Here is a 23,818-nt window from a genome sequence, read left to right as displayed (position 1 = left end):
GCGCCGCGCCGAGCGCGGACCCGCGAGCGGGGCGCGCGCCCACCGTCTCCGCGCCCGGCCCGGCCCCTCCCCCGCGGCCCGGTCCCGCACGGACGGAGGACGCGGCGCAGGGCTCCCTGTTACCTGCGGGAGGCCGGCGGGGGAGGCGGCCGAGGGTCTTGGCTCCGGTCCCCTCTTCGCCCCCTGTTGACACCAGCCACCCTCGCCTACCCTGTGAGGCTGTGGCCACTACACCCACAAATCTTCGGGGGGTATGCTCCCTCCGACACCATAGAGACGGGTCCGGAAACCGGACAGAACGCCAGACTTCAGCCCTCCGACGCCACCACTGAGGCGAACGAACCCGGAACCGAGAGAGAGAGAGAGGCGGCACAGGTGACGCTCAGGCCGGCGCCATCTTGAGTGTGGGCGCCGGTGCCGGTCGGCACCTCGCGCCCTGCTCCCAGCGGCCTGGCTGGTTTGTGAAGATGTCTCCTCTCTTGGCGTTTGAGTTGAACTCGCGAGTTTGTCTTGATTGTAAGTTTTAGGCTTTTAGCCGCGCGGTTTTAATTTGACACCCGCCCGAATCCAAAATGGCCGCCGTCGCCTCCAACAAATAGTAAAGGGGCTGGTCGCAGAAAAGAAGTATGGAAATTGGCCTGGACTTTTAGGAGAGTGACGTCACTCACCCCCGCAGCCGCGATTGGTTGCGCCGCGTGGGCTGAAGTCGTGCGGAACTGCGGCTGAAGCTGGCGGAGGTGATGGTGGTTCAAGCTTAAACCTTTGAGTCGGGAAGTTTGAAGTTACGCTTATTTCAGCGTACATTGGGCTTAATCATGTTAATAGCACCTGTTAATGTTAATGGTTTCTACTTCATAGGATTCTGTGTGTGTTTCCCTGTTCTCATCTGTATGATCGCAGTAGTGGCAGCCATCACTACTGCTTAATACAACCTCACAGTTGACAGCTGACCTCAATAATTTGATCATCCAAAACTTGTAGTTTCTTTCTGGGAGCTGAAAGTTTCTGGTCGCTGAAAAGGTTTAAGATGGATAAGGACACCACAATTTCCTCCTGAGGTTAAAAGAAAGCAACTAGGCCAACTTTTGCTCCATATTCAGAAATGTATTAAACACATGTTTATTGGGAGGTAGGCACATATAGATAGTATTTAATCTGCCGGATAAGCTTGACAATGGCTGAGCTGTCTATTCTGGGTCAGCACTGGCCTATAGAAACTGAATTCAAGCCACATATTAACTTCGCTAGAAGCCACCTTAAAAACTTTTCATGTTTTTAAAACTTTTTAATCTTTAAAGATTTAAGTCTTTAAAACTTTTAAATCTTTTACTAAAGAAAAAAAGATGAGGTGAAGTTAATTTTAATATATTTAAACACAGTATATCCGGAAGATTGTCATTTAAATATGCATTCAATAGTAAAAAAAAAAAAAAAAATACTGTGTTACTGACATTTTTTGTACTGTCTTCAAAATCTGCTATGTATATTTTACAATTTGGACTAACCATATTTTAATGCTCAGTAGTCACCTGTGGGTAGTGACCACCATTTTGGAGAATACAGCCCAAGGCCGTGTGACCACCACCTTGCACTAGAAAGTTGAGAGGCAGAAACGGGTTCACCTCCCTCCCTCCACCCTTTGGCTTCCTTGGGCAGCACATCACATTTCTGGGCCACCTGTGGATGATGCCACATAGTCACCATCTGGCAACCAGAGATCTTACAGACCAGTGGTAGAGCCAGCACCATTAGGGATGCAGCCTCAAATGGAATCTCCGAAGGCTGAGGACACCTTGAATTTTTAGACCCTGTTCACTCAGATGTGGAGAGCATTTTCTAAAATATTTTAAACAATTCACCCAGCTTGAAGTCTTTTGAGAGCCCATTTCTACTAGTCATCATGATAATTAATAAGTTGTTACTTTTGCCAATAAATACTCACTTCTGACACTCATCATGATAATTAGCAAAGCATCCAGTGCCATCAGCGATCCAGTTGGCTAAAGTGTTTGTAGCTCCATCTCTGGAATGTAGCCTTTCTGGAATGATTCCAGCTAGCAACCTCTGGAGTGTAGATTCCTGATTACTAGAATGCTGCGTCTAGGGCATAGCTTCAACCAATTAACCCACACAGAATATTCCACTGTCAATGCGGAAATCATTTAAATCGCCAACAGACATCATGACACCCATGCTTTAAGGAATATTGGCATCGCTTTGGAAACTGTGAACACTATACAAATGTTGCAAAATTTAAACTTCATGTTGTTACACACTAATATTTATTCCACAAATATTTAACATATACCTTTTCTGTGTCATGTACTATGCTGACCACTACGAAGGAAGAAGACACAATCATTGCAAAAACGTGGGTTCAAGGGGCCCAAATAAAACTTTTTTTTTCCTTTTTAAGTGATTGAGGGTGTGTGAGTAGCTTAATACTAGAAAAGTTATCTTAGTTTTGCGAAGTTCCCTGCCCCGGCTTCAGTATGTAAGTTTCAAGCTACTGTTGTGTGAGGCTAGATAGGAACTAAATGACTCTACACTTCGCTGATTCCTCTAAGGCTTTCCTGACATTTGCTCCTTGTTTACTTACTCAGTACAGCAAATACTTTATTTTTTTCTAATGTTTATTTATTTTTGAGAGAGAGAGAGAGCGCGCACAAGTGGGGTAGAGGCAGAGAGAGAGAGAGAGGGAGACACAGAATCTGAAGCAGGCTCCAAGACGCAGGGCTTGAACCCACAAACCATGAGATCATGACCTGAGCTGAAGTTGTATGCTCAACTTACCGAGCCACCCAGGCGCCCCAGCAAATACTTTATAAATGCTCATGGTGTATCAACCTCTGCTGTAACGACTGAGGAAACATCGGCAAACGAAACAAGATTAATTCCCTGTTCTCACAGGCCTCAAATTTTAGGGGTTTGACGGATAAGGGGAGAAATAGACACTAAGTGTATAAATGAACAAAGGTTAGTTTTCACAATGGTAAGTTCTATTAAAATACAAAACAAGGTGTTGAGGAGGAGGAATTCTACTCTGCTCTTCAAGATTCTTGCAGCTCTACTAAGGATTAAATTGACATGAAACAGATGAACAGGAGAAAATCAAACAAAAGTTTAATAACATGAGTACTTCCTATACACATGGGAAAGACCCAGGAAAACTAAGTAACTCACCAAAATGGCCAAAGCCATCACCTTAAATCACATCTCCAGCTAAAGACAGAAGGGTTTGTGGTGGGGGAGACATTCCTGGAAGGTTACCAGGAAAAGTCCAGTAAACAAGGATAAGGGTAGTAGGTAGATTTAAATCCATTTCTTCTCCATTGATAAGTTTCTAGAGATTTAGGGTCATCCCTCTTTTATGAATGGGGATTTCCCTTCTACATGTAAATATCTCTTACAAAAGGGTAGTTTCTTTTTTTTTAAATTAAGTTTATTTTTGAGAGAGGGAGAGAGAATATGCAAGTGAGGGAGGGGTGGAGAGAGAGAGAGAGAGAGAGAGAGAGAGAGAATTGCAAGCAGGCTCTGCACTGTTAACATCAGAGCCCTATGTGGGGCTGGAATCCATGAACTGTGAGATCATGACCTGAGCCGAAATCAAGAGTCAGATGCTTAAAGGACTGAGCCACCCAGGTGCCCGCCCCCCTCTCCCTTTTTTTAAAGAATAGTTTTCCAGCCCCACCCTCCTTCCTATAAAAAACCTTCCCTTTATACATCTGCTCAGAGCTCCCCTCTGCTTGCTAGATGGTATTCTGCCCCATTCTGGAATCGTTTAAGGAAGCCAGCTAGATTTCCAAATTTATTTGGTTGAATTTTGTTCTTAACAGAATGAGTGGAAATATAGAAGGATATCTACTAGTCTGTTAATGGTCCCTGTATGGGGTTAGAGAGGGGATTACTTCTTTTGCAATATGTATCTGCATATTGCTTTATGTGTTACAGTGAGCATATGTTACTTCTATAATTTTGAATTTAATAAAGGACTGAGGAGCTGAAATGTAGACTTAGATTGGAAGCTCTTGCGGTCTTACATCTATAAAACTGGCCTCGTGATTCTTCATTATGTGGTAACAATGTTGCGGGGGGGGGCATGCAATAGTAGCTGAGAAGCATTTGATAGGAAAGACGGGAGGATATAGCACGTGCACATTTCCTGATAAGGTACAGATGGCAATTGAGTTAATGTCACACACGTAAGCCGAGAAATAGTGATGGATGATTCTCTGCGATTTTCTCAGTTGGCTTCAAAGCTGCACTTCTAGCTCAGAATAAGTTAAACATTATTTGCTCGATTTCCTTAAGAAAAAAAAAAAAAGTCCCTGTTCTTGCCACTCCCCCGAGTCTTCCTGAGTGACTCCTGCTACCTCCCGAGTTACCCCCTGCTCCCTGCAAACACTCACCCCAGTCTGTGTTCTAAATCGAGGAAGAAGCATGGAGATGGAACAAGGGAGTGCTCAGAGGACAAACGGAGTCCACAAAGAGTCTGTCCCATGGTCAGCAAACATGGTTTTAAAAAAAGTAAGCAAAGCTCTCCCAGAGATTTCAGAGCTCCTCCTGCAGGCTTTGGCCCCCACTTTAGGCACCAAAGTTCTTAAAAAATTATTTTCGCTTTTTCTCCCAACGTTTTTCTTCACTGATCCTCTTCATTCTTTCATTTACTTTTTCCCACCGTATGGGGTAAATAGAATCCAGTGACACTGTCACCACACTGGTTTGGACAACCAAGCAGACAGGAAAGACGCCTGTGTCACAAAAGTGCAAAGGATGGCACCACCACTGCTTCCTGTTCTTTTTTTTTTTTTAATGTTTATTTATTTATTTTGAGGGAGGGGGCGCAGACAGAGAGGGAGAGAGAGAATCCCAAGCAGGCTCCACCCGGCTGTGAGCATAGAGCCTGATGTGGGGCTCGATCCCACAACTGTGAGCTCATGACCTGAGGTGAAATCAAGTGTGGGATGCTTAACCGACTGAGCCACACAGGAGCCCCCCCCCCCTGCTCTTTCGAGAAGAGGCAAGAGTGGAAGAAGGGCTCATCTGCCTTTCCTACCTTCAAGACACTGAGAAAGACCTAATGGAATCAGGTAGACGAGTGCTGAGATCAGAGTAACCCTACACAAAGTTTGTAAACAGGCATTTTAATAACAGAAAATCAGACCAAGGAAGAATGATTAGGTATTATATGAAAACGTGATCACACGAAAAAGTTTGGGGAGAGAACAACTAAAACAGAGGGAGATGCCATCAGACAAACTCACAACAAAGGCAAGGCTGGGGAATAAGCTTGGTCAGGTTTCAGATGGGGGCTCAGTACCCCGGCACTCTTCTGCTCCCCATGGTGGTAACCCCATCGCTTAGGTAGATGGGTGCACTTGGAACTTTACTGTGTCTTCGTTCTGAGTGCTGTATTGCTGCCTAAGGAGTGGCGACAGTGATGAATGGAAAAACAAGATGTGGTATATCCATACAATGGAACATCATTCCTCCATATAAGAAGTACTGATACATGCTACAACACAGAGGGAGCCTGAGGACCTTCTGCTACACGAAAGAAGCCAGACGCAAAAAGCCACATATTGTCTGATTCCATTTCTATGAAATGTCCAGGACAGGTAAATCCATAGAGACAGAAAGCAGACGAATGGTTGCCAGGGCCTGAGGGTAGAGGGGAAATGGGAATTGTCAAATGGTATGGCAATTTTGGGGGGGGGGGGGTAATTAAAATGTCCTGGAATTAGATCATTGTGAAGGTTGCACAACCTTACGGGTATACTAAAAAACACTGAGAGAACAAGCATGAGCAGGGGAGGGGCAGAGAGAGAGAGAGAGAGAGAGAGAGAGAATCAGAGAATCCCAAGCACGCGCCGTGCTGTCAGTGCAGAGCCTGACGCAGGGCTCGAACTCACAAACCTGAGTCGAAATCCAGAGTGCGATGCCTAACTGACTGAGCCACCCAGGCGTCCCTGAACTGTACTTTTTTTCTTTTTTAAATATGGAAGCTTCAGGAGTTTGTGTGTCATCCTTGTGTCGGGGCCAGGCTAATATTCTCTGTATCGTTCCCATTTTAGTATATGTGCCGCCCAAGTGAGCACTGAATTGTGCATTTAAATGGTGACTTTTACATGAATTATTTCTCAATTAAAAAATAAAGCCCACGTAATGTGTGTGAGCAGGCACAGGTGTGCATGTGAAGGAGAATGGATATATTCATCAGGTCATTGTGCAACACTTGTAACAAAAGAGAACTCTACATTGATAGCAGGGACTTGTGTCATAGTCTGTGTTATTGTAACTGAACTAACGTGAGTTCACAGCGCGGCAAGTCCCAGATAGAAACTACATCAGGAGGAGTTGCCGCACAAAGTAAATTTATCTGCAGCACATACAGAGATCACCGGGAAAGGTTTCCAAAGCCGTGATTCCTCCAGCAAGGGTGGATGGGTTAGAAAGAACCCTCTTTAGGGTTAGAACGAATATTCAGATAAGGAAGCCTTGTCCTGGGATGTAGGGGCGGGCCTAAGGCTGCGCATGCGCCTTAAGGAAACAGGCCTATACATACTTTGTATATTATGTAAACGAGGTTTGTGCTCCTTCTTGGGCGGAGATCTTAGTATTATAATGAGGTACAGGTAGTTGTCAGTCATTCTAGTGGTCGCTCTATCTGCGCAGGCGCCAGTCGGGGGTTTTGCTCACACCGGCCTGGGTGGTCCGGGCCTGCTGGAGGTCGCTATCAGTGGAGGGGCAGTTTCAGTTCCACTTGACCTGTATTAAGAGATAAGCTGGGAAGAAGAGCTGAAGGAAAAATGTGGGACAAAAGTCGGTGAGTACCGGCAGGTGGGCAGTGAAGGTCGGGTCTTGGGGTCTAGCTGGTGACCTTGTTGAAAATCAAGTGTCAGAAAAACTGAAAATTAATTGGCAAGTCATAAAGATGGCATCGGAAATGCTCCAAGTAGGTAGACTGAACTAATCTCAACGAGAAATGATTGACAAGCTCAGATTCCCTTTCCAAAGTGTCTCATCGCATTTCTGGAGTTTGCAGATACCTTGAGCTCCCCAAACTTGTGTGGGTCTCCTTTTCAAAATCACTGAATTAAAACAGATTGCTTCATACCCAGCACTGGAAGTAAATGAGCTCTGAAAGTTAAGCGAATTGAAAAGCAACACTTCCTTAGCCAGCCCTCCTGGGATCTAGGCCTTGACGGGCAGCCCCACGTTCACCTGGCGCAAGCTCGGGTATTCGTGCTCTGTGGGGTTTGACTTAACAGTCACACACTTGCCCAGTGCTCATTACACAGCCCACTTGAGACGTTGGTAAATTGCAGATTAGGAGGAAAAAGCGGACTCATACGAGATACTTATTCTGCTTTTAAGTAGCAGTTATCAACCTCCAGATTCCAGAATCATTTCCTTCAGTTTCCCAAACTGCCAACCTAGCAAGATTAGGAGGCTTGGAAGAGAAAAGGAGTAGAGGAGGTGATGTGCATGTTAAACATTTCTTCTCACAGTTAATGAACTGCAGAGTTTCTATATCGAGTGGTCGTGATGATCAAATACAAACAATTATTTATTTTTATTTTATTATTATTATTTTTTTTATAGTGGAAGTCCTGTATATTGGACATCTGGCAAAGGAAATCTTTCTCAATGCTTTCAGAGATCATGATTTGTAGTAACTGATAATTTTGCTGAGAGATGAATTTAAATTATTCACACTTCAGAGTGGTAGGTTCTCTAGTGGTCTTCATTTGGGTAATAACTCTTGTGAATTCATAATCTTCGTTATCTATGGAAAATACCTGTGGTGGTGATGGATGTGAAGAGAAAGTGAGAGGCTTAAGGAAGTCCTAGTACTTGTGATTTGGAGGATTTCTATAGGCCTTTGGATGTATCCCTGATAGAAGCAACTGTCACATCACAAAACATCACAAACTTAGTACATAAGACACCGCGTACTTTGCTCACAAATTTGTAGGGCTTTGGGCAGGGCATGGCAGGGCAGCTCATCTTGGCTCATGTGGCCTCAGCTGGGGTAGCTTGAGGGCTGGGGGCTGGGATCACCTGAAGCTCATTCGCCTCTGCCGGTTGACTGGTTGTCTGCTGGGACCTCAGCTGCAGCCACCTGCTGAAGCCCATACACGTGGCCTCTCCATGTGGCTTGGCCCTCTCACATCATGGCAGCTGGCTTCCAGAATGAGCATCCCAAGGGAAGGAGGCAGAATTGAAAGTATTTTTATGACTTAGCCTTCACCTTTATGACTTCCGCTTAACTCTATTGGTTGAAACAGTTTAAAAAAAAAGTCCATCCATGTTCGAGAGGAAGAGGCATAGACTCCATTACTAAATGGAGGAGTATCAATATCACTTTGTAAGATGAGCGTGTGAGATGGAATATATGGGGGCAGGCATCTTTTGAAAATACAACCTGCCGCATCAGCCCAAAACTACAAAAATTGAAACAGCAGAGAGTCAACTTTCTGTGGTTGGCTGGGTGGTTCTTCTTCAGGTCTTGCTTGAATTCACAAGACTGCGTTTGGGTGAGAGGTCAGCTGAGGGAGTGTACTCAGCCGAGACGGCAGGGCTTCTGTCTCCCAGTTTTTCACAGCATGTCAGTCTCAGGGAGCGATCCACAAGGGCAAAGGCAGAGGCCGTGGGTCTTCTTGAGGTCTAGGCCCTGGACTCCTATGTTGTTTCTGCCACATTTTGTTGGTCAAGGCAAGATACAGGGTGAGCCCAAATTTAAGATGTGATAAAACAGTCTACCTCATGATGAGAAGAGCTGACGAATACCACGGCCATCTTTTTCAATCAATACACATTGCCTTCTGGCCCCAATGATTGACCTTCTGTTCCCATGCAAAATAGGCTCACCTCTTCCCCCCAAAGTCTCATATCATTGTGGCATTAGGCTCTGGCTTGTAGTGAAAGATACCATCGTAAAATCATATTCAAGTGAGGATGAGGCTTCTTGGGTGTGGTTTTCAGGGTTTCCTCTAGTATGGTTCCTCTTGATTCAGAGACTTGTGAACTGAAAGAAGTTATCTGCCACCTCCCCTGTCCACTCCCACCCAACACACAAAGGTGAGACAGGGACAGGATAATCACCAAGGATACTTGCATTCTGAAAGGGGTGCAATGGGAAGTTATTGTTCATTGCAGATCTGAAATCCTGCTAGGTACACCTGCAACTTACTCTGGGGTCACAGGATGTTCTTAGGGCCACTTAATGTCAAAAGTCTGAACGTACTGTTTCTTGGAAGGCATTTTTTCTTTCTTTTCAGGATTCTTAAGGAAATTTCAGTTCATTTCCTCAAGAATTCTTCCAGAATATGTCAAGATAGATGTCACACCCATTTTTTAAAATGATTCATATGTTGTAGGGAAAAAATCCTTTTTAGCTCAGGGATGTTTTCTTCTATTATCTTCTTGGCTATTGTTCCTATACCGTTTTATTTATTTTAAAATTTTTTTTTCAACGTTTATTTTTTTTTGGGACAGAGAGACAGAGCATGAACGGGGGAGGGGCAGAGAGAGAGGGAGACACAGAATCGGAAACAGGCTCCAGGCTCTGAGCCATCAGCCCAGAGCCTGACGCAGGGCTCGAACTCACGGACCGTGAGATCGTGACCTGGCTGAAGTTGGACGCTTAACCGACTGCGCCACCCAGGCGCCCTATTTATTTATTTTTAATGTTTGTTTATTTCTGAGAGAGAGAGAGAGACAGAGAGAGAGAAAGACTGAGCACGAGCAGGGAAGGGAGAGAGGAAGACATAGAATCTGAAGCAGCTTCCAGGCTCTGAGCTGTCAGCATAGAGCCTAATGCAGGGATCGAACCCACAGACTGTGAAATCATGACCTGAGCCGAAGCTGGACATTTGACCGACTTGAGCCACCCAGGCACCCCGTTCCTATACTTTTTAAAAGGACTCTTTTATTGGAAAACCAACCAGTCAAACGTTGGTGCTCTGATTTTTACCTTCTATATTATTCATATTTAATCTATGTTCTTCTCCTCTGCTTTCTCAGAGAGCTTTTAGAATTTTTCTTTCATATTACTGATTTTTTTTTCAGTATTAATTCTATTCTTTAATGGCTCTCTATTTCCGGCAAGTCTTTATCCCAAACAGTAGGGAGGTTCTGCTGTACTCCAAAGAGAACGTATGTTGAAGCCTAATGCATTATCACTCCAATTTAGTAGACTTTCAAGAACGTGGCTAAAATGTATATGTGGGATTTTTGATATCTGAGGACATACCAGTGTTTTCTACATTCCCATTAAACTAGCAATAACACAGAACTAGCATAGACACAAAAGAACCCAACAACTCACCTCACTGAAAACCTCAAGGTATCCTCAAAGACAGAATTTGGGAAGACTTGCCAATAATCAAGAACAGCTGGGTGGATTTAGACAAGACCCCTCCAGGAAATGCTTGGAAAAAAGTAGGAAGATCAGTTTATCTTTCTCTTATTCTCTGTTTCATGACTAAAGACCAGGAGGTTAGTCACAGCTAATCTTGTTACAAGAAACAAAGACTCTAAAAGCAGCCCTTCAACTGTGTTGAAGAAAAACCATTCTTTTCTGTGGGACCTTCTGACCATCTGGCTTAGGCCTATCCTGAAGATTCTTAGCATACCCCTCATGGCCTGGAGCGAGCCCTGGCACGCAAGGCCGAGTGACGGGCTTCTGACTGACAGCTGTGATCAGAGCTGCAAGTGGTAATAGTACCAGGTTACTTTGTGTGATGTACCCCATCTGTCATTTCTGAAGCTTCTGTAAAGTCATGGCAAAATTTATAGCTTTCAGTTCTCTGCTGTGCAGAGTTAAGCACTAGGTGCTTATCCCGCGTATGGAAGGCAATAGGAAGGGGTAGAGAGTGTCCTCCTTCCCCAAGTCCCGACTGGACATGGTGGCTCTCCCATGTGGTAGGCATCATGAATCTTAGGAAGGTGACCAACACAGATGCAGCCGTGGAGGGGACAGGAGGAGGAAACAGAACATGAGGAACCTATTCCTGGCCCTACGTGAGAAAGGACCTTCGGGAACTCTCAGAAAGAGCAAAAAACTCATGAGGAGAAATAATTTCCAGCTATACACCAAGGCCTAAAAGCCATGGCAATTTAGTCATTAAAGTAAATGTGACTTTAATCTGTAGTCAAAATTTAGTGAGGCCAGGATATTTGACTTACATATAAATGGTATTTCTAAAAGTGCCCAAGGCCAAAATCTTTTGTTGTCTGAAGTAAGAATTTTAGATATTCTTCCTTATTCCTTTAGTAATATATTCCTTCATAAATAACGTAAAGGTAAACCAGCTCCTGCCTGAATGGAGAGTTCACGATTTCTAACTTTGTGAAGTTCTGAAACTAATGCAAAAAATAGAGAGAGAGAGAGCACGTGCAGGTAAACCTCAGGGAGCACAGCCCTGGAAATGTTAGGAATCGTTGGTGACGCTCTTCCTAAATCAATTTACAATAGTATGAGGAAAGTTACACGTTAGAATGTTTGCTTTATCTTTCTATTAATGTCACTTATTATATTGCATGTTTTATACTTTGTAGGTATGATAAATAATATTTAGTATTGAGGTTACTGCATTGGAAACATGGAGACAGGTCAGGTACTGACCAAATATATAAGCTTGGTCAAGTCTTTTGATGTCTCCTGGCCACAAATTTTTCAGCTGAAACAGCATGACAGGGTTTTGCATCAAAGACCCTTACCAGCTTTAATGGTTAAAATGGAAACTAAGACAAATAAATGTATGCTTTCAGAAAGATCAATTAGGTTGCTGAGTTCAAAGACACAAATCATATCTTAGATTCATATATTCCCTAGAAGCATATATACTTCCTTATACATAGCAGGTAATTAAGAAAATCTGTTTATGATATTTAAAATTTTTATGTGTTTGGTTTCTCAAATACATAGATAGACTGGGTTATTTAAAAGGCCCTTTCCAGCTCTATTATTCTACTAAAAACATATATCAAGCCAAATAAATTGTGTAGTAGATCAATGAGATTTTCAATTCAAGGACAGAAGTCTTATCTTTGATCTATCAATTCCCTTCAAAGCCTCATATAATTCCTTCCATAGCAGGCACTCAAGCAAATATCTCTAGATTATAGTTATTCATTTTGCTTTGTTTTTCGAGTAAATCTCCAACACTGTTATATGAATCACTTTCAAACCTCATTATTAATTATAATGTCTGTTTCTAACTACCTAAATCTTATAAAGACAAGTACACAAATGGGAAATGGGTGAGAAAAATATTCTATCCCTTAATTGTCCTCAATGAGACTTACAGCTTTTCCATACTTTAGATTCCATGAGTAATAACATTTAAAAGCCCAATACGAATCTAGGTTCATGTGCACTAACAGATGTCTCAGGTATTCTGCCTTAAAATCAGAAAGACAGGAATTCAAATCGCGAAGAGACTCCACGCATACATAACACAGCCTGTGGCACATGTTCCACTGTAGATTGAAAACTCATTGTTAACTTGGGGAAGCAACCCTGAAAAGGCAGATGGAATGGAAAAATGAGGTGACATTCTTTTTACAAACTTTAAAGTAGCACACACCACACAAAACACTTAAGAGTTTACGGGGGGGGGGGGGAGGGGGAAGGGCAGGGGAAAAGAAAATTCATACGCACCCTATATAAGCATGAAACTCTTAATGATACACATTAAATAGAAACACATGACTTTTGCTAATTCATTTGTACTTTATCCTTCTTTTTAATAGAAATTAAATTAGTCACTTAATGTACATAATGTAGTGTTTGTTTTCCAGTCTAGTTGCTTTTCAGCATTTTCTTTTGCGTCTCCTTGAATAACATGGGCAATGTTATTCATCATCAAGATGTGGTTTGATGAGTGAACAAAGTCAAACATCAACTATACTTAACAGAGGACGGAGGGGTCAGAGTTAACTTGTAGCTAACGACATGGAAAAAATAAAAAGAAGCACAGACCCACAATAATATCAACATGCATTATTAGTCAAGATTCAAAGTCAGCCCAACCCACACAGATTTCTTCTAAGCTGAGAGTACATATGGAAAGGGATGACTTTATCGAGTTCCATAGCCGTAGTAGTAAGGTTCATCAGGGCGGAATCCATAAGCTGTGGCAGGGCGTCCAAGAATGCCAACTGATTGGCCAAAGCCATCCATTCCAAGGCTGAAAAGAGAAAAAGGAATGATAAGTTATATTTTTCATCACACATCCACACAGGAGGCCGGGAACTTGACACCTCCAAGATTTTCTTCCTAGCAGCAAAACTGATTAATGCGGCTATCATTAAGCATTTTTCTTCTTCATATATATATATACACATATATGTGTGTGTGTGTGTATGTATGTGTATATATATATACACACACACACACGTTATATATATAATATATATTTAATACTAATTTTACTGAATTAATATAGCCACAAAAATGTGCATAATATTTCTAACAGTGTGTGTTAAAAATGTTGGAAACCTCTGTCATCAGGTAGTATTCAAGACAAAGAGGAGGACAGATCAGAAAAGTTTTCATAAATTACATTTATATATGGCTTTTATGCCAGAATATGAAAAGATTTTATGTGCTAGCAATTATTAGTATAGTACTGTTAGGGAACGACAACACTAAAACTTGTAAAATGAGTTTTGTTATCGATAATAAAATTTTTTTCATATAGGATTGTTAATAATAATGCATGCATTTTGAGTTTTAGCAGTAAAACTCTCACTCAGGGTCAAATCATACCATAAGCCTATGACTAGAGCAGGACAAGGAATTTTACAACATTTGAGTTAGTCAGATTTGATCTGCAAATCCTTCTCTGACTCCTCAAAAAAAAAAAAAAAGTCATACATTTCTTTTGAATTACAAGATAATTATAAATTTTGTCAGTTTATTCTATGGAAATAATAGAAGCCTAAAGATGACCTTCGGCGTTATAATGACATTTGATACATGGACAAACTTTATTGCTTTAAAAATTATTCTTTCATCTATTAGTAAATTTAAAAGAAAATCTGTTCTCCAAGGCACTTTTTAAGGATCAGAGAATTATCCAACACTTAGCCAAATGACAAGGTACTTATCTGGCCAGGCAAAGATGGCAGCTAGAACATGCTCATGCACAGCTCATGCAGTGAATGCTTCTGAGCTTATTTGCAATCAAAGGAAAACAATTTAGAATATAGAAACATGAACTTTGAAAAAAATAACATATTTAAATGATTTAAGATTATTTGAGGCATATACTAGATGGAAACATACTTTATCAGTAAAATCTCAGTATGATTAAAAAATGTACTCATGTAGGCACTACCTTCCTCTCAAAACTCAAAACGAGGTTAAGTTAAAACACAGTAGAAGTAACTATTAAAATATTAAAGGTTTTAAATGATTTGTGTATGCGTGTACACATATGTGCATGTGTATACTGAGATAGGACCAAATAGTAAATATAAAAAACCTAACACATATAGGGCGTATTATTCATGTGAATCTACTGCTCAGGGAAATGGAATTTCTGAGATTTAAGTTTTAGGTCAGCATTTGTAGTGAGTGATCCTGAAGGAAACAAACTTTTTGGGCTTCTTCTAAATATGTGTCTATGATTCTCCCAAAAATTGGTTGCAATTTTTAAGTCTGACTTTTATTTTGAAATGGCAAAATAGAAGTACATCCTTCCTACCTTAGCCTCCTGGGAAGAAAGATTAGTTTTATGATGAAGGGAAACACTGCTCTAGAGGTAGCTTTAAAGATGTTACAGAAATTAATGCAGTCCATGAACACAGATACACCTGCATCAGTTTAAAATTAGAGGAAAAGTCGGCCGTTGACATTTTTTTCTCCTGAAGCACTAAGGCCAACAAATACTCATGTATCCAGACAACTCTCAATTACGTAAAAGTTGACTGGATAGCTTATGCATTTCAACTCCTTCCTTTTTCATCTATTACCTGCCTTCAGACACTGCTTATGTTTTTTAGCATCTCTTCCGAGGCCTAATAGCAGGAGACTTAGGTTAAGCTCGAGTTAATTTTATCTTTGTTTCTCAATCAATCTAGAGGCTTCCAAGGGCTTGGAAACAAGAGGCACAGAGTAGATCAGTAAAGAAAATACGCAAAGACACCTTAAAAACAGAACATCTCACAGAGGAACTCGTAGCACTATTACTGTAATTCTATCGAAAAGAAGAGAAGCCTCAGAAGGGAGACTGTTGGCCATGTTGGCACAGAACAAGATGCTCCCCAGTGGCAATGTTGGTACCAACCCAAGCAATTCCTTGGGGTGACCTATAACACTATTGGGAATACCTGATTTTTGGCAGGCTTGTCCTCATTGAGGAAGGGACCTTAAAAAAGGTTCTGAGAGTGTGAGGTCACTATACATGCAAACTGCAAAACTGATTTCTATGATCAGTAGGCAAACTTCTGATCATTGTATTTCCATGTGGCTTGACAAGAGGGTAAAGAATACACTCAGACATTATCCAATCTGCCTGATGTAAATTGACAAATGGACATTCAGCTGTTTTTTTAAGGACATTCTCTATCACACTGTTGGTAAGAATTTGCACTCCAAGTCAAGTTAAAGTAAGATCGAACCTTGAACACTGGCAAGTTTCAGTTTCTGAGCCTGCAAGTTTACTGTAATAAAGTTCTATTTATGCAGTCAACAGTTCACCCAGAGACATCTGTGTGTTCTGGCCAAATTGTTTGAACTTCCACAGATATCATTTGCAAAAAAATTTTAAGGAGAAAAATTAGAAACTCTAACAATGAGTTTTTCTGTAATGATCCATCACATATCACAGATGAACTTGCTGTTTAAAGAAAAGAATATCTGAAACATTATGACCAGTTTGAATGGTACTTTGACAGAAGTCCTAGGTCCTTTCGTATTATGAAAGATCAGCTCTATGTACACAAGATCTTTTAAATAAAATTCACTCTGAAACAGAATAGCTTGATTTTCTAATCTCTCGTTTGGTTCTAATATAGAGGGGATACTGAACTATTCAGGATGCTACAACCTGAAGCTAGATATTCTTCTGGGATATGTGGATACATGCTGTGCTTTCTCCCTTGGAATAAAGATGTAGCCTTGTTACTTTTGAATCTGGTTCAAAACCAGGAACACCTAATCATAAGTTTTCCTTGAAACAGGAACAGATAGATTCTTTATGTAAGTTTGTCTAGAAGGAGATAGAAATGTGAATATAAAAGGGAAGTGTGGCAGCAAAACTTGTGCTTTCCTGATCCACTAAGGACTCAGAGTACACAGTAACTTGCATGCCCTCACTAGGGACCCTGAGAACCCAGAGAAACTAAGCTGTGATATGGTGCACCTGCCCTTGCCCTGTATGACTGTTCTTCAGATGAGAGTTTGCACATTTGATTATTTATATTGGAATTTAATCTAATAGCTCACATGTGTTTCCATGTGTACATACTTTCTTCCAGGCATTCCTAACCTACATAAAAAGCCGTGTGTCCTCTAGATCGGAAAATGCCACTACTAGACCACTATTTTTTTTTAATAGGACTGTGTAGTGTCATTTAACCATTATCCTCAATGTCTAGATATCATTTTTAGACCTTTAAATTAGAAAAATAACAAAATGCAATCTCTTCTTAAAAATATCTTATTTCTAGTTCAAAGAAAATGGTTACTGTGTGTTGTGAAAAGACAACTAGGAAAGGTTAAGGGCCCCCCAAATCCATCTGCTACTAAGTTTTCTGTCCCAAGAACAATGATTTGGAGGTACCTAGAAAGGAAAATGACAAACTCTTTGTAACTAAGAAATTACATTTAAAATTCAACAACAAATATAGAAATCACATCAGGATTTTATTTTTACATGAATATTTAGAAACCTAATTAGCATTCAGCAGGCAGGAGACGGAATTTTGCTGTAATATTTACAAGGCTTCAAACAAATTTTTAACAGCATTCATTATATTTCTAAACTTGCGATGATTCAGAGAGGGGGGAAAAAGGGAATCGAGGCATGACAAGTGGCCCTTCACATGCAGCACATCACAAGGGGACCGGCAGCCAGTAAAGAATCGTAAGCACTCTGGGGCTCTACTTAGACTTCTGTGCCAGGGTTGACGCTCCCGTAGGAAGGGAAGAAAATCACCTACCTCTAGCTGTTTGTGAGGCTTAATTAGTGCATATTTGTAAAGCACTTTGAAATCCTTGGATGGAAAGTGCTGCATAAGTGAAAAGTATTATTATTTTATTAAAATTCGATGAAAGCAACACACGTCTTTATCTTCTTTGAAATTCCCAAGTCAGCAAAATGAATGCAGAGCAAATGATGACAATATTAAAGGATGCTAATAAAAATAAAAAATAAATTCAAGCCAAGTTCTCTTTTCACAGGTCACAGAATCTTTGGCTTGGAAATATTTTTAGAAATAAGCTAGACTGTGCTTCCATTCACCACATCCTTGACAGGGTCTATCGAATTCTTTGCAGAACATCTCCAGGAATGGGAGACTCACAGGGCAGTTCTTCCATTGTGGGCCCGTCACACTGTTAGAAAGTTCTATATCTTGACCTGTAATCTGGTTGTATTAGTTCTAGAATTACCATTTGGAACCACAAAAGAAATCCAATTCTTCTTTAATATGGTTACTTCACAACTCTTGTTTACTCAATCCTCATGACATGGTTTCTCAAATCTTTACTATCTGATTTGCTCTCTAAATAACTTTTGAGGGCTGCTGGGGTGGCTCAATCGGTCAAGTGTCCGACTTGGGCTCAGGTCACGATCTTGCGGTTTGTGGGTTTGAGCCCTACATTGGGCTCTCTGCTGTCACCACAGAGTCTGCTTCAGATCCTCTGTCCCCCTCTCTCTCTGCCCCTCCCCCACTTGCACACATGCTCTATGAAAAATATTAAAAAATAAAATAATGATTTTTTTCAATGTTTATCTTACAATGAAGCTGAAAATGATGTGATACTGTACTTATTATGTGGTCTGAAACCAGCACAGAATACAATGAGATCCTGTTTCTGACTCTCTAATAATGTAGGCTAAAAATGCACTGATCTTAAATTTTTTAAAGAGTCGTTACCACAAAATGGCTCACACTGAATGTATATGATGTGTGTGTATAGTTGTGTGTATGTACACACAGAGACACACACATGAAATTTTCACACTGAATTTCATCTTTTTGGTTTGCGTCTTTTTTTTTTTAAGGAATTCTATTCTCCCTAAGATAAAATCCTTTAGAGCAATATATTTATAAGTAGAGGGTGGTGATTCTTATTAACTACCTTTGTGATCCATGGGATAATATCGAAGGCTAGAATTCTTTTGGGATTGTCAAGTGAAAGGACTTAAATAGGCTAACTTTTTTCAGAGGAAGGATATTATAGAGCTGTGTGAAATGTGATCTGATAATAGTTTTCTGGAACAGTTCATTCTTTTTATCAAATATTCCAATATATTTATCATAGAATCAAAATCAGTATTTTTATCTTCCTAAGTAGATTATAAATTGATCAGAGTAATTTCAGCTTTACTATGATTTGTCATGAGAAATTTAGTAATACGTAATTGTGGTAGTGAAATGTAATAGTGATCCTTTGTATCCATCCATCCATCCATCCATCCATCCATCCATCCATCCAAATAGTACATGAGTTCCTACAATGTGTTAAGTATAGTATTGACAGTCAATGTTAAAAAAAAAAAAAAGATGTGGTACTGGGAAGGTAATAAGTAAGACATGATCCCTTGGCCATGCATTGGAGGCAACTAAACATGGAACAAAATTCTGATAATAATATGATGTTGTATTACCCGTAGTACATTTATAAATTGCTACAAAAGAATAGAAGAAGAACAAATATTTAGTATAGAGTATAATAGAGGTAGGTACAAATTGTTCCAAAAGAACCTAGGGGACTAGAAAGTCTTCACAGAAAATATTTTTATTTTAATGCATCTGTCACTTCATGACTATATCTATACCTATCTATGTATCTTTTTACTTTATTTCCTATGAGACTATAAGTACCATGAATAAAGGTAAAGACTGTCACTGTCTTATTCATTGCTATATCACTAGCATCTAGCACTGTATCTGACATGCAGTGGGCATTCAAAAAGTATTTTATTGTATGAATGGATGAATGTAAAAGGACAAATTGGATTTCACTTGTGGCAGCCTGAGCAGGAGAGAGAAGGCACTGAAGAACAGCCTCTGGTTTGTTATGGTTAAAGTCAGGGTTACGATGAAAGCTGAACCCAAGTGGCAGCAGATAAGGCTAGAAAGGGATGTTAAGACTAGATTTTGAAAGCTCTTCCTATGCCATGCTAACTATATACTTTGGGAAATTTGTCTACGATTTTTTAAAAAGGGGAACAACTTACGTGTTTTAGAAAGAGAACTGTGGTAACTAATGGTGTTAGACAAAAACATGGGGAGCATTTAATAGAGAATATTACGGCTGTCCATATGTGAAACAGTGAGAGCCCACAGAGGCAGCAGCAGAAATAACGATAATTAAATATGCTACCTTTCATGATAAAAAAAAAAAATGGTATCACTGGGATGCCTGGGTGGCTCAGCCCATTAAGCAGCTGACTTTGGCTCAGGTCATGATCTTGCTCACAGTCTGTGAGTTTGAGCCCTGCATGGGGCTCTGTGCTGACAGCTCCGAGCCTGGAGCCTGCTTCGGATTCTGTGTCTCCCTCCCTCTGCCCTTCCCCTGCTCGCACTCTGTCTCTCTCTCTCTCAAAAATAAACATTTAAAAAAATGGTATCAATTTCTCTTTTGAAATGGGTTTTTTAGTTATATTTTTACCATTTAGGAACTGAGAATGAAAAGAAAGAATATCAAAACTGGCTGAAATTTTAGAGGTTATAGCTAACTGGCATGAAACAATTTTGCCATAGAAATATGCTTCATCAAATAACTAAGAAGCCGTAGTATTCCATGTAGATGAATACCACAGACTATAGAAATAGCTTGCCTTTGAATTCAGTAGGAAGAACTAGACTATTCTGGCAGAAGAGAACATATTTTTCTGAAATTCTTATATATAGTAACAAGAGAAGTATAAACTGAATGGGATAAAGCCTATAAAATTGCACCCAGCATTAGATGTATGATTAAATCAAGATCTCAATGCTTGTAATTTATAAACCAAACACTAGATGGAGAGCTTGTCTTATCACTGAGTATCATTTACTTTTTACAAAGTTATAAAGCAAGTTTTATCAAATTGAAACTTCTTAGCCTACTTAACATTTAGAGAACGTGGTTTCCATTGCATTTATCATATAGTCCATGTTCTCATTTTATAAATGTGAAATAATTTAGAGCTAAATAGGAATGTCATTCATATGCCAAAAGGTTGCGAAGGTGGGGGCCTATGAGTCTTGGACACTGAAAAATGTAATGTACGTGCATGTTAAGTACTACTACTATAGGGACAGCTTCTAAAATTTTCACTGAACCTGTCAAAAGCACCTTGTCTCTCTAAATTTATATGCGACAAATGCATATTTTAGGCTGCTAATAGGTGTTAGTTGTTGAACTTGAGCCTTTGTATTACTGAGATGAACACAATTAAGCAGTCTTCTGATGCGCTTTACCAATATATATCAAGTTCAGCTGTCATTTCCCATTTAGTTTTTATTCTTAATCTTTTACATGCATAAGTATCAATTTTCCTTTTATTATGATAAAACTAAATGGCTAATGACTCTTAAAGAATATTTTAGTGGAATCGAACCAAGTAGTATTTTCCCCAAAATCAAGGGCAAATGATACGAGTAGTGGGAGGTTGTACTTAAAGTACTCATCTGGAATTTATTTTGAAAAAGTTTTTTAAAAGACATCTGTCAGTTCTAAGGGGATATATACCACCTTGGGGACAGATCCTTTCAATTTAGTTACAATACTATGATGCTTCAGATAAAAACTAATTTGTAGTAATGATGGGAGAAGCACGTGTAAAACAGTCACTGATTTGTTCCAAATGGTAAAGAAATTCCATTTTACTGATGCTCTTCTAATTTCATTTAATTCACACTTCTCTTATTATGCATCTTAATCTGTTGTTTAACCCATCTCCAGGACCTATTTTAATGATTGCATTTTTTATGTTGAGACGTTATAGTTGGCACTTTTTCATATTATGACATTGCACTAATTTTCTAAATTCCTTTGTCTTTTTAAAAATGTTATGGTCTAATTGAGAGTCTTCTATTAATTCTAGTTCCTGGGCATCCTAACTCTCTTACTGTTATGCCTGACAATTCTCCTTTGTGACAATACTTTTCTTCATGAGCTTTGCAATTTTTTTATTGTGTTCAATTTCAAGTTGCCTTTATTCATTCATTTGCTTTTGCCTGTCTGTTAGTCCTTGAACTTGAAAATATTATTATAGAGAGGTTCTGTATTTGTTTATAATACATTGAGGCTCCAGGGGGTTCCACTGTCCTGAAAACATTTTTAATGAAAATTACTTGATTTGGGGTTCACTAAATTGGATGAATAGTATAAATTCTGAACCCACACACGCTCATGGAGAAAGCTTGTGATTTCTTTCTCCTGGGTAACTCTCCTCCTAGGGCCTTGGGGCAGAAGATAAGTTTTGGCCATTTCTCTAGGCTGGTGAATTACAACCATCTAGTCCTTTTTTCAAATGATGAGAAAAAGGCAGCCCATTGAAGTTCCAGGCCTTATACAGGAATTCAGTTTCATTTTCCTTTACTATATAACCTATACCGAGTTCATCATTATTCTCATGCGTGGTTATTTTGTGTGTGTGTGTGTGTGTGTGTGTGTGTGTGTCCTATCTTTGTGAATTTGGCTGTGAATTGTAAATTTTTGTTAACATTTAATCCACCTTTTTAATATACCTATATGGGGGCGCCTTCTAACTTAGCCGGGTCTACCATCTTGCTGGAAGTCCCTTCCACTTTACTCCTTATCTGCTCTGCACACTCGAGAAAAGAATTTATCAACCTTGTATTCCTGTGACTCAGAATTGGCCCGCTTGAAGAGAACAATGACTTGAAAGAAATAACTGGAGCTATGAGAAGATATTTTCTTTTTCCTTATTTGTAGCAATTAACAGGAAAAATACTCTCATAGGTGCCTCATGGCAGCTGTCAAATGTGATTATCAAGCTGAAGTGAGTATTTACTCAAACCTATAATGGTCTTGAACTTTTAACAATAATCTTTTAGGGGAAGTATGCCATTCTAGTCATCTTTAACTTGTTCTTCAATTAAGTGCAAGGACTTCTTGAAATTGTCAGTTCTACACTATCAAGCAGTACCTCATTTCATAACACCAAATGTTCAGGGAACCCACTGAGCTGCTTAAGTAACCCCTAGGTCAATAAACCGAGTCATTAGCACCTCCTTTGAATAATTGTTTGTCTGTTACTGGTTCAACATTTATATAATCTGTCATAATACCTTGGTTTTTTAAGGTACAAAAATTACTGCTGTAGGCTTAAAGTAGTGAATATAACATAAGTAGCAATGTTTTCGCAGCGATAGTTTAACCATATTGTCTGGTACTGAGTGAGTTAAAGCCTGAACACCACAGCTAATTACTATGTAATGCTAACCTTAGTTGCTGGTTCATTTTGAGACTCTTTAAAATATGAACTGTGTATTTTACCCCTATGCACTCTCTTAATGATTTGTTTTTTTAGACTGAAATCACTTCCAGCCATCAGTTATACTCTTGGTCTCTACATACGCACTTCTCCAAGCACAAATATTTCTTTTTCCTATTGGTCTGCCAGCCCTGTCAGAGCAAATTTCACTTTAAACTAAATGCTGTGATACTTAAAACCTCTTGGATTACTCAGGCTGCTAGTGTGATCTATGACCTTCCAAGAATGACAGCTGAACTTTCCAATTTGCTTATACTGCTTGGGGAACTAGAAAGCACATGCCAAATAGGAAAATGTTTCTGATGTTGAACAGAGAGAAGTTCTTGTTGGAGGTGAGAGCAGGAGACTATTAAGCACTGAAAAATACTAATAAGAAATGAAAAGAAACTAAACATGCCGCAAAGTCTAAGACCTTGAGCATAATTCAAACGTTAATGCTAGTACTCAAAACTTTTCAGCCCAGCAAAAATATGAATAATGACCTTCGGTTACTGTAATTTAAGCACAATCCAGAATCTTAAAGTGATAATGCACTATCAAAACGAACAAGTTCAAGATACAGAATAGAACCTAAAATTATCATGAGTACTATGTAAAATGGGCTATATGAACTCCCCATCTTTCTTTATGAAACAGACAGAAATCCGACATATGGACACAATCAGAGTAAACAGGGCTATCTAACATGCGTGCTACAGATCACTCTCTCATAAATGAAAAATTAATGTTAAGCTTCTGTTAATACCTTGTCTCTCAAATCCTCAAATAAATAATACAGTTTGGGGATATTTTGATATACTTTAAACCTTTTCACTTTCTTTTACTACCTTACATAAGAGGTAGATAAGTGTTGTAAAAAAAACCAATCTCAAAAATCTTATCAAATATACGAAGCTTAATGTAAAGTTTCCAATATATGTCATACTCTACTTATTCGTTTGTCTCAATAATTTTTAGGCTAATAAAAATCAAATGGTGGTTGATAAGTAAAGACTTTTTTTTGTACCTAAAATCAAACCAAGTGACATTTTTCTAAAATTGAGGGCACGAGTATATATATAATAGAAACTATGTTTAGACAAATTAAAAGTGTGTATTTTTATTATTTTTTTAATGTTTATTTT

At 39.6% G+C, this 23,818-nt stretch overlaps 2 protein-coding genes and 1 non-coding gene across 13 annotated transcripts in view; all 3 read right to left on the bottom strand.

Annotated features, from left to right (window-relative positions):
• Nucleotides 1-345, bottom strand: part of SCYL3 (SCY1 like pseudokinase 3) — a 41,807-nt gene extending 41,462 nt beyond the window's left edge. For 2 of the 8 annotated variants that reach the window (XM_027046468.2, XM_027046470.2), the window contains exon 1: nt 124-262. The gene's annotated coding sequence lies outside the window, so the exon portion shown is untranslated. Of the gene's footprint in view, nt 1-123 lie in introns of all 8 variants that reach the window. The other 6 variants (XM_027046474.2, XM_053209393.1, XM_027046469.2 and 3 more) reach the window with 6 other exon arrangements.
• Nucleotides 346-5,991: 5,646 nt separating this feature from the next.
• Nucleotides 5,992-6,098, bottom strand: LOC113595689 (U6 spliceosomal RNA). Its single transcript, XR_003416260.1, has one exon. It is a non-coding gene; the product is annotated as a U6 spliceosomal RNA (small nuclear RNA).
• A 6,633-nt stretch (nt 6,099-12,731) lies between these two features.
• The window catches only part of KIFAP3 (kinesin associated protein 3), a 173,235-nt gene continuing 162,148 nt past the window's right edge, over nt 12,732-23,818 (bottom strand). For 3 of the 4 annotated variants that reach the window (XM_027046391.2, XM_053209387.1, XM_015062286.3), the window contains one exon: nt 12,732-13,199. In XM_027046391.2, coding sequence (XP_026902192.1) covers nt 13,091-13,199 — 109 coding nt within the window. In that variant the 3' untranslated portion in view covers nt 12,732-13,090. Of the gene's footprint in view, nt 13,200-17,178; nt 17,248-23,818 lie in introns of all 4 variants that reach the window. The other variant, XM_053209388.1, reaches the window with a different exon arrangement.

This window comes from Acinonyx jubatus, chromosome E4 (genome assembly GCF_027475565.1).
Source record: "Acinonyx jubatus isolate Ajub_Pintada_27869175 chromosome E4, VMU_Ajub_asm_v1.0, whole genome shotgun sequence".
NCBI lineage: Eukaryota > Metazoa > Chordata > Mammalia > Carnivora > Felidae > Acinonyx > Acinonyx jubatus.
Note: the sequence above shows the minus strand (reverse complement) of the source record. Positions and strands in the feature narration are given on the sequence as shown.